The sequence below is a fragment of the Haliaeetus albicilla genome, chromosome 10, assembly GCF_947461875.1.
Source record: "Haliaeetus albicilla chromosome 10, bHalAlb1.1, whole genome shotgun sequence".
NCBI classification, from domain to species: Eukaryota; Metazoa; Chordata; class Aves; order Accipitriformes; family Accipitridae; genus Haliaeetus; species Haliaeetus albicilla.
Window position 1 is genome coordinate 38,496,976 of NC_091492.1, and position 13,971 is coordinate 38,510,946.

At 45.4% G+C, this 13,971-nt stretch overlaps 1 protein-coding gene across 1 annotated transcript; it reads left to right on the plus strand.

Moving 5' to 3' along the window:
• Window positions 1-105: 105 nt before the first annotated feature.
• Window positions 106-12,949, plus strand: SMARCB1 (SWI/SNF related BAF chromatin remodeling complex subunit B1). The gene is made up of 10 exons (XM_069795102.1): window positions 106-322; window positions 2,042-2,153; window positions 2,810-2,839; window positions 4,088-4,217; window positions 4,808-4,945; window positions 5,611-5,738; window positions 6,290-6,456; window positions 6,883-7,073; window positions 11,496-11,627; window positions 12,582-12,949. The coding sequence occupies exons 1-10, from the start codon at window positions 230-232 to the stop codon at window positions 12,619-12,621; spliced, it is 1,161 nt and encodes a 386-aa protein (XP_069651203.1). The 5' UTR covers window positions 106-229; the 3' UTR covers window positions 12,622-12,949.
• Window positions 12,950-13,971: the final 1,022 nt, after the last annotated feature.

The following is a 13,971-nucleotide window of genomic DNA, read 5'->3' on the forward strand; positions in this document are numbered from 1 at the left end:
GTACCGCCCCGCGCCAATAAAACGCCTCTTTTCTAAGCGCTGCCCTCCCGTCGCCATCCTCCCCTCAGGCGGGACCGGGGGAGGGCGGGCCGCGGCGGCGGCGCATGCGCGGAGCGGCGGCTGGAGTAGGCCGCGGCGCCGCCCGTCGTCTTTCCCCTCGCTGCCGCCGCCGCCTCAGGACGCCCCTCAGGACGCCGGGCGCTCCCGCCGCCCCCGTCCCGCCGCCACGATGATGATGATGGCGCTGAGCAAGACCTTCGGGCAAAAGCCCGTCAAGTTTCAGCTGGAGGAGGACGGCGAGTTCTACATGATCGGCTCCGAGGTGCGGCCCCGCGCATCAACGGCGGCCCCGGGGCGGGATAGAGGGGCCCGGGGGGAGCCTGCGGGGGTAGCGGGGAGCCGGGCCGGGCTGAGGGAGCTGTCGGGGGCTGGGCTCAGGGTGGGGAGGGGGCTGAGGGGAGGCCTGTCGTGGAGGGGGGGGGCAGCGGCCTGCGGGTCCCCTCGGCCCTTCCCCGACTGCGGGCGCGGCGGGGGCCCGGGCTCTGTGTTGGGGGGGGGGGCGGGCGGTGAGCTCTGCCCGAGAGCCTCAGCCGTGCTGGGACCAGTGCTCCCAGTGAGGGCGGCTCTTGGAGACCCGCACGACGAGTACGTAGAGGCTGGGTCCTCACCCGATCGCAGCCTGAGGCCTCGCTCCCCCGTACTCACCTTAGGAATTTTTGTAGCACGTTTGTTCGGAGTTTTGGATTATTTCACATGTTGTGAGGTAATTAAGTCCGCATCTAGGCCTTTGTGCTTAGTAACAACACCAAAATCAGCCAGCGCGGCTCCTTCAGCCTTGTGCAAATGAGTCTTGCCAACACATGGCAGGGTGCAGCATTTTAGCACCCAGTGTATATGCTGACACCGTTCTCTCACGCTGAGAGGCTGCTCTGCCTCCCTGAAGACGAGCCTTACTGACGCAAGAAACATTGGTGCTTCAGCACCAGGGAAGTGACTGCAGTTGGAAACTGGAAAAAAATGTTTTAGCCCCCCACTTGATGCAAAAAAGGAAATATTGGGTAAGTTAAATTGCCAGCTGTATAGGTTGAGCAATGGCTGAAGTCCCTTCATGCTCTCATGTGAAATGTAAGATTTGAAAGAAGAACTGTAACCGCAGTCAGCTAATCTGTGAGACTGCCGTACCAGACACATGGAAGGAGGAAAAGGGTTGCCTTTTTTATCTATCATTAGTTTCTGTCCCTTGATGAGCACTGTAGAGCAACAGATACGATTAAAAATTACCTGGAAGTAGATGTTAAGATCAAAACGAGTCTTGTCAAACAAAGAATAAAGACCTTATTGTGTGGCAGTCTGCCAGTGTACTACTGCCAGTCTTAAAAATTGATTTTAGAGTCTAGAAATAGTTCTGTTGTTCAGCAAGTCCTGCAGTAGCCTTCAGCACAGGTGAGGATCTTGTGCCAGGAAGAATGGAACTGCTTTACAGATGTTCAGTAAATTTGAAAGAGGATTATTGGCAGTGATCACGTTTTACACGTTCAAAGGATTTAAAACAAAATACGAGTCTCTGGGCATTTGCTGTATTCGAGCAAAGTCTAGATGGCACAGGCGTTCAAAGTAAAAATGATAACTGTTGGAGATCTGGGTATCTGGTTTGATTTAATTCCTATTGAGCATTGTGCATTGAAACAGAAATTGAAGTAAAGAAAGATTAGGTTGTTCAAACATACATGAAAATGAATGGAGTTTTTTTCCCACTAAATGGTTTATTGTCAACGGATGGGAGTTTTTTCGTATCAGACTAGTGAAATAAGTGCTGATAAAAACTTTTGTTTTCTCTATTGCTGCAAAAATTGCGGCGGTATATGATGCCAGACCCAGTGCAGTCAGTCTATCACGAAAAACAACAAAAAAGACCCTTCTTAGGAGGTCCCTCTTATCATTACAAAGAGCTGAATTTGTTTCATCTTCTGCTAAAAATCTCCTAAATGGAATACCAGGCCATACAGGAACACTAGGCCACATCGCCACTTTTCTTTTGTAGGTGGGGAACTACTTACGTATGTTTCGGGGTTCCCTGTACAAGAGATATCCCTCACTCTGGAGGCGACTAGCCACAGTGGAAGAAAGGAAGAAGATAGTGGCCTCTTCACATGGTGAGAAGATGAGTAAACGTTCCCAGTAACATTTATCTGAAACTTGCCTTGAAAAACTGTCTCTGGCAATTCAGAGGCTTTGTACCTTGAGGGCTGTGCGAATCACTTCAGATTGCCCCAGTGATGGAGTACTCTGCAGTGGTGGCACTGGTAGCTTCTGGTTCAGCCTGGCAACAAACATCAACTGATCAAAAATGTTCTAAAATGGAAACATCCATCATGGCTTTCCTGGGGTTGGCTGCATTCATCACAAAGCAAAAGCCACTTCTGAAAATCAATACCGTATTTCAAAAGACACTTTTACAGGCAAAGAGGGGCGTCTTTGTCTCTTCTGTCAAATAGGCAGGAATGCTGCAAGTATGCCCCATTGAAAATGCGTGTCTTTGTGTAACTGCTTTTTGCAGGGACTGAATGTTTATGCCTCCCAGAATTTATTGTGTATTGCCACTGATGTGACTGCCACAGTGAGAATACAGCTGCCTCAGTATTATTTTTGGTGGGGGACTAATAACAAGCAGTTAAATTTCTTAGCAACGTGACTTGTACACTCTTTAGACTAAAGCATAATAAAAATAAATTGTTCATTCTGGACTTATGTCTCTTTCCTCCAAGTATCCTGCTGACCTGTTGCTTTGTTTTCTTCCCCCCCCTAACAGAAAATCAGCGGTCTCACAGTCCCAGAAGATGTAAGTCTTATCTGCTTGTTATTCTTAGCTGTGCTAGAGGAAGAATCTCGTCTGTGACCTTTGGTGCTATTACAATATATATTAATGTCTAATCCTCTTCCTCTGATCTCTCCCTGTGGTTGCCCTAATTGTGCATCCTGATCACATGCTTAACTCTTCTTTCTCAGAACCCTAATGGGACTCTCAAATGCAGGTGGTCTCTGTAATTCAGCAAGAGCTGTCCTGAGGTTTCTCCCCCTTTCCCAAGTCTTATCAGCTTTTCTGTTGATCATTTACTTTCTATTTCCAATCTTTAAGTTCACTGAGGATTTTTTTTTTTTCTGGGCTTTTCCTCCCAGAAAGCTGTGGAAGAGATTTTACATCATTTTGGCAGATGTAGGTGTGCAGGGCTAAATCATGTGATTGCAAAGGGCAACTCAGAGTAGGAAAGAATTGTTCTTCTCTTCCTCTCCATAAGTAAAAGCATGTTGGATTTAAAGTTTATCTAATAATTATGAGGATTTAAGGACTACTTTTTTCTGAAGTTTTGTTTTTGTAGTGTTTGTTTCCATCTTTGATAATTTCTGTTATGGAACTTACTTGAGTCTGTAAATAAGTTGCACCCTGGAAGAATGAGGTTCATCCAGTGGTAGTACCTGAGGGAAGGTCATGTAATTCTAACCCTCCCTGTGTCTTGACTCTTATAAGCAAATCTTGGCTCTATCACTACGTGACCATTCCAGGGTGTCATACTGCTTTTGTCTTGTGAATTGTATTTCTTTTCTAGGCGATGTGGTGAGGATTGCTATGTATTAGCTAAGACATTTCACCCCTGCTCCCAAGAAAGTCATGCTTATTCCTGCTGTTTAGATGGATGTCAAAACTTGATGATATTTCTTTAGTGCCAGGCACTGTGGCTGGGCTTCTGGTCACTCCAGTGCAAGTAACCTACCCCAGCAGCAGAGCATCCTGGTGTGTGAGAGAGGGTGGAGGCTTCTGGCAGCTCAGAAATGACAGTGGAAAGTTTTGTCATATCCTTTTATCCCATGTGTACAAAATGCCGTGTCAAAACCTTTCTTGAAAATCAAATGTCTATGAGAAGATAAATGAAGCCCAAAAGACTTTTCGGGCACACACTTGTACCACTTGGTAACCTATTTTAGTCCCTCCTGCAGCATTAGGGAGGGCTCTTCACTATGCAGTCTATTAATGCTACATTGCTATGTAGTACTTTTCTATGTTAATTATTGGCATCTTTCCTGGTAATAGATCATGGCTATACAACATTAGCCACTAGCGTGACACTGTTAAAGGCCTCTGAAGTGGAAGAGATCTTGGATGGAAACGATGAGAAATACAAGGCGGTGTCTATCAGCACAGAACCTCCCACCTACCTCAGGTAACCAGTGTCGGTGAGGGCCAAGATCAGAACAGAGCTGCCTGGAAGATGTCAGCTTGGGCAGGCAGCACAAGAAATTGCATAAACTCAGGCCATTGTGCAGGAGGGTGCTTGCCAGTCTGTGCTAACAGTCGTTTGTAGTGTTGGGCAAATGAAGATCTCCAGAGTGTAAGGATTGGGTTACTGCCCACATACAACAGGAAGAAAAACATAAGTGTTTGATAATACAGCTCATCTTGCAATTACTGCATTCCAGCTGTAACAGATGTTTTGCAGAACACACTCTCTGCATGTACTGTCTTCTGGAGACCTTGCGTTTGTCAGCAGTCCTTTTATAAAGTATAGATAGAACATCCAAGTACGAACCTAGTATTTATAATGGTGCACCTGGATTCATATCTGATGAATAATTGTGAGCTGGAGAATAGGCTTCCCAGAGGCTAGCGTGGAACATGGGTTCTCAGTGGAACAATATTGAGGGTTCCAGAATAAAATAGCAGGAGCTCATTGAAGCTTAAAATTATACCATTCCTTCAGTAGCAGCAGTAGTGCTCAGGGCCTGCAGTTTAACATGCAGTCTCCTTCTTTAGAGAACAGAAGGCAAAGAGGAACAACCAGTGGGTGCCAACCCTGCCCAACAGCTCTCATCACCTGGATGCAGTGCCATGCTCAACAACAATTAACAGAAATCGCATGGGCAGGGATAAGAAGAGAACGTTCCCTCTGTGGTAAGACAGCTTCCTGCTTCTGAAAAGTGGAAACTGTTACCAAAATGACATGCTGCTGGGGTAATGCTGATGAGTTAATAATGTTGTGATTTATCTCCAACTGACAAAAGACCTACCGGTCGCTAATTTGGAGGTTCTTAGTTAAACTGTATGTCTTGAGGCTCTTCCTTAGAGCGGCCAGCCATGGCTCAGAGAGGAGGCTTTCCTTTTGTCAGGAAAATGGTTCATTCTTTTCGTGATGAGTTCCTTCTACTTTCCGTTGATGTGCTGAGCAGTTGTCATTTGAGGAGCCTGCAAACCCTCTCTGTGAAGGACAGGCTGCCTCTCACTGACATATTCCAGTAACTTTGATCTAATTTATTTAATGGAAAATGCTGCTGTGGCTCATGACTAACTTTTATTTTCTATTATAAAAGTTGAGGACACCAAGATAAATGTAATCCTGGAAAGCTTCCTTGTTTTATTTGCAGGAATGTATTACGATAGATATAATAAAAGGTGATAAACTTTTGGCTGCCGCAGGCCTGTAAGCTTGCATTGAGGAGTCTGTCAAAAGACTGATTGGGGACTTGTAGTGTGGGGATTGCTTCCAACAAACATTGCTGTCCCTCTATGTATGCCAGATGTGCTAGTTGCATATACTGTGTTGTTGCTCTTCGTATTAGCTTTGATGACCATGACCCAGCAGTGATCCATGAGAATGCATCCCAGCCGGAGGTTCTGGTTCCAATCAGGCTTGATATGGAAATTGATGGGCAGAAACTCAGAGATGCGTTTACGTGGAACATGAATGGTATGTAGGAAGGAGAGTTTCATGAGGCTGGAGAGAGATAGTTGTATCCATCACCAAATATGAAGAAAGAACAAGCATGAGTGTGCATGTCCTTGCCCCATATACACAAAGCTTTAAAGCTCTCCCGCTTTGGACTGTATTCAGCTCTCATGTCTCTTGGTGAATGCTCTGCCACTTCCATGGGTTGCAGTCATTCCTGGACACGTGTATTCTGAAGAGTTTAACTGGCATATTCTCCTGACCCAGTTCATCAGCTCAGTGGTCCAAGACTATTCTGTTAGCTGAGATACTTTAAATACAGAACAGTTAATGTGTATGGTTCCTTTATGTATGTGGATTATTAGACCATAGCTACGTTGCCTCCGTGGAGCAAGTAAAGAAGGCTTTAAGTCCCTATGTTGGTGTGCTTGTCCTTACAAACCTGATACAAAAGGTGATGCATTTGGAATTCCCTTTGTCACACTGTGGGATTAATTTTGTGCATTCTGTAAGTGGCAGACATTGATTTCTGAGAAAGTTAACAGTGTCTGTTCATTCTTGTTCTGTATCAGAAAAGCTAATGACCCCAGAGATGTTCTCTGAGATTCTTTGTGATGACCTGGATTTGAATCCTCTGACCTTTGTCCCTGCTATTGCCTCTGCCATCCGACAACAGATCGAGTCGTACCCAACTGACAGTATCCTAGAAGATCAGTCAGACCAACGAGTTATTATTAAGGTAATACAGAGACCTGAACCATTTGGGTTTGTCTAGTTATGTTATGGTGGAGTAAGAGTACAAAGGCTTCCCTCGGAGCAAAGGAGCTCTTAATTCCAGTTCTGTGTCCAGATTACATTTTGTCCTTTGTATTGAGAACAGAACCAAGGTGGCAGATTATTAAACATTCATGTGCTAGCAGCCCCTGAGATGATGAAATAGTTCAGTTAAAGCATTGTCATGTTCTTTTGGAAGAACTGAATCTTGGTGAGCAAAGCCAAGTTGTCATCATGCTACTGGAATTAAGAATTCAGTTAAGGAGCTCTGCAGATACAGTGAACTAGGAGTTACCGCTCTGCTTCTCCAGCCTCTCTCCTCAGTTAAATGACCTTTGACAAACTATTGTGAGAATGGAAACAAATGACATGTTTTGTCCCTTGTCTCCAGCTAAACATCCATGTAGGGAACATCTCCCTTGTAGACCAGTTTGAGTGGGACATGTCAGAGAAGGAGAATTCACCAGAGAAGTTTGCCTTGAAGCTGTGCTCAGAGCTTGGCCTGGGTGGGGAGTTTGTCACAACTATTGCCTACAGCATCCGGGGACAGCTGAGTTGGCATCAGAAGACATACGCCTTCAGGTACAGAACTGTCATCTTCCTAGTACGGCTGTGGGTGTGTGCTTGTACTTCACAGGTATTGGCATCAGTGAATCTTAGAACAGCTGACCTGATGCAGAAAGCTTCATTTGAAATTGGTCCTTATGCCTTGCACCCGTTCTGTCCTCCTTACAATTTTTTGTGCTTGTGCTCAGGAATCTTCTCCTGTTGGGTGTAATACATTTCAGGACCAAATATTGATGAAATGTCAGCTTTTGCTGCAGAATGAAAGTCTTTTGTAATAGTGACTGAATACCTTGCGTCTCCCTCTTCTAAAGCATGCTCATGACGACGATGAGCCCCGGAGACATTCCTGTTTTGTTGGCTTTGCCTAACTTGGGCCATCCACTGTCTCAAGCTTTGGTGTTTTGAGCTAAGACTGATATAAACTGTAGCTCTCTACCCCAGCTGATGTTAAAATTGGCTTGATCGTGGGCCCTTCTCACAGCTGGAATGCAGCAGTGTCAGGTTTGATTAGTCAGCTTTGTAACTTGTCTCCTAATGATAATCGTTTCCAGTTGTGCTGTGCAGTGTTCTGTGGTGAGTTACTGTACTGATGTTATCCTCAGCATGTTGCTGAGTCTGCAGGTTGCGAGTATCCCTTAATGTGCGCTGTGATATTTTATTTTTTTGAGTTCAGGTCATGGTGACAGTCAGGGAAGTTTGAGAGTTCATCAGATGATGTATTTGCAGAGGTGAGGGAATGGTACTGTTAACAGCAGTTTTGTAGAGGTCAGTTCAAGGAAGCAGGATGACCTGCCTGGCAGCAAAGGGAAACATGCCCAGCCCTGTCCCTGTCCTACCTCAGGGAGAGGGCAATGAGTAGTTAGTGTGGGGGTAAGCAAGGAGGAGGTGGAGGCTGTGAGGCAGCTGGCTGCTGCCATTGAGCTCTGCTCCTTCCTCCTCCTTCATCCGAAGGTTTCCTGTCTGGTCAACGTTCTGTGGAAAATGGGCACTGATCTGCTCTGGAACAGCTGCTCTTCCACTAGTTTCACTCTGCTTCCTCTGGAGGTTATTTTTATCCTGAAAATCTTCCACAGCAACTACTTGGTTCTAAAATGATCCCCAGAGTGGTTCATATTAGAAAATGGAAAGGCACCCCTTACCACATGGGAATTAAACTCTTCTACTGAAACTGTTAGACTGTGTGTCCATCCTGCTGATGTCCTTTCTCCTTATGGAGGTGGCGAGGTGACTTCTACCTTAACACCCATGACAGCTCACTGATACTTGCAGATCCAGCATGGGACTGTATCCAACTGTAACAACAGAACAATGAGTGTGCATTCCTGAGAAATTATGGGAACTTGGAGGGTGGTAGATAGGAATCTGATACCTGTAGTACTGCCTCTTCTCCCCTGCTGCTGAGTGTGTTATAACTATGACAGAACTGAGCTAGTAGTGTCTGCATTGTGGCCTGCAGTAGCAGAGAGTAATAGTGTCCCTGCTGGTAGGTGCAGTTCTTGGAGCCAGTGTGAAGTAGACTTTAGTCTCTAGTTTAAGCTAGCTTATGGCAGAGAGTGAGTTCATTTCCATAAGGTTTAGTAGGACTCCTTGTTGCCTGAGCATTCCCAGGAGTTTGAGCTTTCTTCTTCGTATCTTCCTTGAAGAAGAGAGGTGGCCCTGTTCACACCATGCTGGCCAGGAAGCCCTCTTTTCTACTCACGATTTATTTACCTTCCCAGTTAATTTACTTCAACAACTTTTTAGCATACTGCCTCCCAGCCCACAGGGCATTTGTTCCTAATTCTTGTCACTTGGTGTGTCAGAGGCAGGCTTTGTCCACATGTAGTGGACACTAAATGCTCTCCCTCCTTCCTGTGCTTCTCCATATATTGCAGATATCAGAGTTAAGAAATTAATCTGTGTACACGTTAACTGTTGTGAAGGGGGTTCATTTCTGCCTTTGCTTCTTATCGGTCTCTGTAACTTGCAGCAAGTAAAATTTTTGTCAGTGCTGCCCAGGCTCGCTCAGATATATTAATGCCAACTTCATGGTATTCTCTTTAAAAACATGTATCTGGCCATGGTTATTCAAGAGTGCTTCCTTTTAAGGGTACTTCAAACAGGTGGATTTCAGGCCTTCTTTAGACTGTGGCAATATTGCAAGGGGAAGAATCGAAAACTAGGAAGGGAACCGCAACAGAACAAAGTACGTAGACATGAACTGTTCAGGGAAGAAAAACCATCTAATTTAAAACTCGTTTTGTGTCATAGTAAAAACATGTCCTCCTCTTCCCTTTTTCCTTCCAGCAAAGGAGTACTTTTGAAACCTTACAGTGATTAATGATATTTGGGTTCTGTGGTTAGTTAGTTCCTGAATTCCCAAACCACGGGAGTGGTGGTTGCTCCAAAGTCATTCCACTGATGTAAGAAAGGGTCTGCTTTAGATGTATCAAAAGAACCTTAGTATGTCGAGGGACTGGGGGTTTGAGAAGTCATGTGCCTCTTAATCATCTGAGGGAGAGATGAAACTGTCTTCTCGTTGATGAAAGCCAGGGCAGTTCCTTCAGATGGCCTGCTCTGTGAAGAACAAGGAGAGCCTGAAAGCCCAATGGAAGGGGCAGGACTGGAAGCAGACAGTTAACTGATGTTTATGGGATTTTCAGGGGGATGGTGTGCTATGATGATTTCCCCTCGGTATGGTTTCTAGTGGCAGCAAACAGCACTTCATAGCCAGAGTTTTTGCCTTTGAGACCTGAATGATGGCACAGGTTCTGTCACACACCAAACCTATGTGCCTGAGGGGTCACCTTTTCCAAAATAAGATGTTTCCCTGCCCTGTTGGCATGCCCATGACACTACTGCCAGAGGCCTGCACCCTAGCAGAGGGAGTGTCTTGCTCCCCTGGGAATCTTGCAGCTGACAGTGCATTTCAGTCATTCTGCCAGCAGCACTGTCCTTTTCATCAGAAAATAACGGGAGGAGAAGCTGTCTTACTTTGGATGAGATGTAGGTGAGAGATGAGGGAGAATTTTTTTCAGTTTATCTCTGATTTTTTGCTAAAGGAATGTGGTATCTGAGTTGGCTTGCAATTAAGTTGTGTGCATGAGGCTGGTTTTCCAACCCGCATTTAATTCTAGTGGGTGCTCAGTGTTAAGCATAGTAAACGAGGTAGAGACCATGCTATCAAGTCAAAAAAGCCAGTTAAGATCTACCATTTAGCCTGGAACGTGTAGCAATCTGGGGCTAAGATGAAATTCCTGGTTTTGAGTGTTGCTTAGTGGATGTCAGCAGTACTGGAGGTAGATTTGACTAAAGCTTCCTCCCAGGATCAGATACCAAAGACACTGGATTAATTTTTCATTGTAGCATTACTTTGAAGAGTTGTTATTCTAGATCAATAGCTTTTATGCAGATGTTGTCTGTTCTCATGGCGATTAGCATTTGAGTTCCTGGGGGCTGCCCATGAGTGCTGAAATCCTGTGCATGGAGGCATGTCCCTGTGGAGGGGGCCAGATGTGTGTGCACACCTGCCGGCGGGCTTCTCACACACACACTTCCTGCAGCTCAGGCTGAGCTGCTTTCTAGAATTCAAAGCAAACATTTACATTCTGAGGCTCCTCTGTATTTATGCTGGGCTTCCAGCTCCACTGTCAATATTTGGGAAGCTACGCCTAGTCAGTTCCTGTTGACTTTTACTGAAAAGTAGCTAGTGAAGCAGTAAATATTTTTGTGCATGTGATAATACAGCTGGTCAGGGCAGAGAGATGTCTGAGGAGCAGATCTTGTGATCTGGGACAGAGCCTGGTGTTTCTTTTCTTGTGCAGGAAGTAGCCATAGCCTCTGGTTGCAACAGCAGGTCCTAAAAGATGACCCTTTCCCTGACAATTGGGAGAATGATGTTTGTTCCCATCAGGCTCCCATCCCACCAGGCTTCCAGAAAGTCAGACTTTTCCCAGGGAAGAGCTGTCAGAGGTGTGCTAGGCAAACTACACCTAGGAAGTCAGAGTTGCAGAAAGGCAAAGCTAGACCAAGAGCCCTGTTAACAGTCTCTGCTCAGCTGCTACTCTGGGAGAAGTGCTTCCAGCGCTAATAAACTGGTATGAACTTTGCCTGTGCTTATTTGGGTTTGAACACTGTCAGCCAGTTACGTAATGGCCTTTGCGGGAGAGAACTGCGTCAGCCACGGTTGCTTTGACAAACCCCTCTCTGGTGGTGAAAGGAGATGGTCATAGTTGGTTTCCCAGAAACTTCAGGCTCCACAAGACTGTAACCATCAGCCCTTCGTGCGCTCCTGGGAACCAGGCTGTACTATGTGGGGCTAAGAATGAATGCTTGAGCCTGAAACCCTGTAAATGACGCTCTGTTGTCCTTGTGTCTTGCATCTGGGCTGGTAACCCAGAGGAGTGCTCTGGGACCGCTGATGGATGTTCCTTTGTTGCCTTCTGCCCTGCCATGCAGCGAGAACCCTTTGCCGACTGTGGAAATTGCTATTCGCAACACGGGGGATGCTGACCAGTGGTGCCCTCTTCTGGAAACCCTCACAGATGCCGAGATGGAGAAGAAGATCAGAGACCAGGACAGAAATACAAGGTGCTGCCACTCGTTCAGACAGTTCTCTTTCTGGCCTGTCTCTTAAGACAGAATTTAAAAGCTTTGATGTTTGTCTTTCTCTGCTGAGAGCCAACTGGCAGGATTTCAAACTTGCACACCACAACAGAAACTCATATCCCTTTAGCTTCAGGATATTAAACTGTTAGCACCCTGCTGCACAAACATTTAAATCTCTACTTTAACCATCTCCTGCTTGAAGCAACGTTTCCTTTTTTAAATTTTTTTATTTTTATTTTTATTTTTCCCTGGGCTCTCTGCTTGTGCAGGGGGATTTGTTCCTATAGGAAGGCATTCATCAAAAATATTGGAGTTTCATGCACTGTCATGCTACCTAGAATCCTGCCACAAGGCTTCCTTTTATGTAGGATAAAGTGCTGTTTGATGTAGGAATGGGCAAGCTCCCAGCTCCAGCCTGACTGATGCTGACCTGTTTGCCAGCGTGCGGGAGCACTGTTGTGATTCCAGGAGGAGCTCTGCCGACCAGAGACCTGCTAAGTGATGTTTGACAAGCAGTTGAGAGCACTTGCTCCTACTTGGTGAAATTGCTCCTGGCAGATAAAAATGAACTGCTAGAATGTCTCCAAAAGATACATTGTGGGAACAGTAAATATGCTGGCTCAGCTCTTTACCAGGATGTTTTTACTGCTGATTAAGATTCATAATTATTTTGCTTCTTAGCTATGACTGGTTGAATAGTTTTCAGTAGTGATCAGTTCAAGTTAATCAGCAAAAGTGCCCTAAAAGCTGTTCTGAAAATAGTGTCTTAGCCTTGTCAACAGGGGCACTCTCAGGTGACCAAGGAAGTCTGTCTAGGCAATAAACCTGTTTACAGAGTTCACAAAGCTGCGGCAGTCTCCCCAAAAGCGTTGGTTTTAATAAGACTTCACATGACTGTAACACAGCACTTACTGTACCTCTTTCTCTCCCTCCTAGGCGCATGAGACGTTTGGCCAATACTGCTCCAGCCTGGTAATCTTCCTGTTGTGACACTGGTGCTCTTCCTACAGACTTTATCCCTTCTCCTCTCCCCAAATGGATCTAGGATTGGCAGGGGTCTTTCTGTCCCTGAAGGGGACACACATTCCACTTGCCAAGAGTTCCCAGTACTGCTGACTTCTGCCCCCATCCCCTCCACCTAAATGCCACGTAGCAAGAACGCTGCGTTAGCACGTGATCTATCCGAGACCTGTGGCAGCTGTTGGAGCCCTTATATACCTGTGTGTGGACAGTGTAAAGATTCTTTTGTATAGGTGCAACATGCACTATTAGGACAACTTTTTAAATAAAAGGAATGCATACTACTTAGGTTGAGTTCAGTAGGTTTGAATGAATAGTGAATCTCACTGTGTTTTGTGCTATTCTGGTAACTGAGCAGTCCCAGGGCCTAGTATTAATGCTTTTGAGTATAATGCTAAATAGTCACATGCCTTCAGTTTTCCTGAAGCATGGTGGAAACAGAGTGCTTTACTTCAACAGATAGCTAAAACAGCCTGCAACCTTTTGCTGCAGGGAAAGTGAGAATGAGACTTAAAACTAGAAGCAGCAAACAACTCTCTAAAGGACTGGTCTGTTACCACACTTGGTGCAGTCTGTAATGAACTCAGTGAGGTGTTCAGCTGGCTTACTTGACAAGGGTAGAACAGTTTAACTGAAGTCACAGATGTAACATTCATTTCTGTCAGATGTCAGCCTGGTGTGTGGTGAACCCTTTTTTCTGTGAAGACTGCATCTGGAAAACAACGTCTCTGAACTGGTACAAAAGCTGGAGCCTGCAATCACTGAGACTACAGCTGCTTTTCAGTGAGTGGCTTTGCTGTGGTCATTGTCAGTGCACATAGCTGCCAGTTACACTGCACAGAGCACCCAAAGCAAAGTGGGTGTCTTAAATACCCTTAGCACTACAGTGTCAGGATTTTGCAACCCTAGAAGCAACCTGTCTTTCCCTGGGGAGTTTAAAAACAGAAAATCTATTGAAGTGAGATTAAAAAAATTCAAGCTTGCTTAAAAAACTAATTAGAACCTACCTTGCTGTTGAGGTACACCAGCTCTTTGATAAGAGTTCCTACCATTCACTGCCAGAACTGATAAGTGTTGCAAGCAGGGCAGTTTTGCTGGCAGCCTGACAGTTATGTTCAGGCCTTTATCATAAAGCCAATGGGTTTTACAGTCCTTGCTGATCACCCACACTGCTAGCACAGTCAAAAAACACTTTCCAGCCTTAATTTATCATGTGTAGACTTGAGTAATAGCAGAGCCAGTTCTGATTCCTGGGTGGGAGGGAACTTTTTCCAGATGTTAGTCTGCAGGAACCACAAACTTGCAA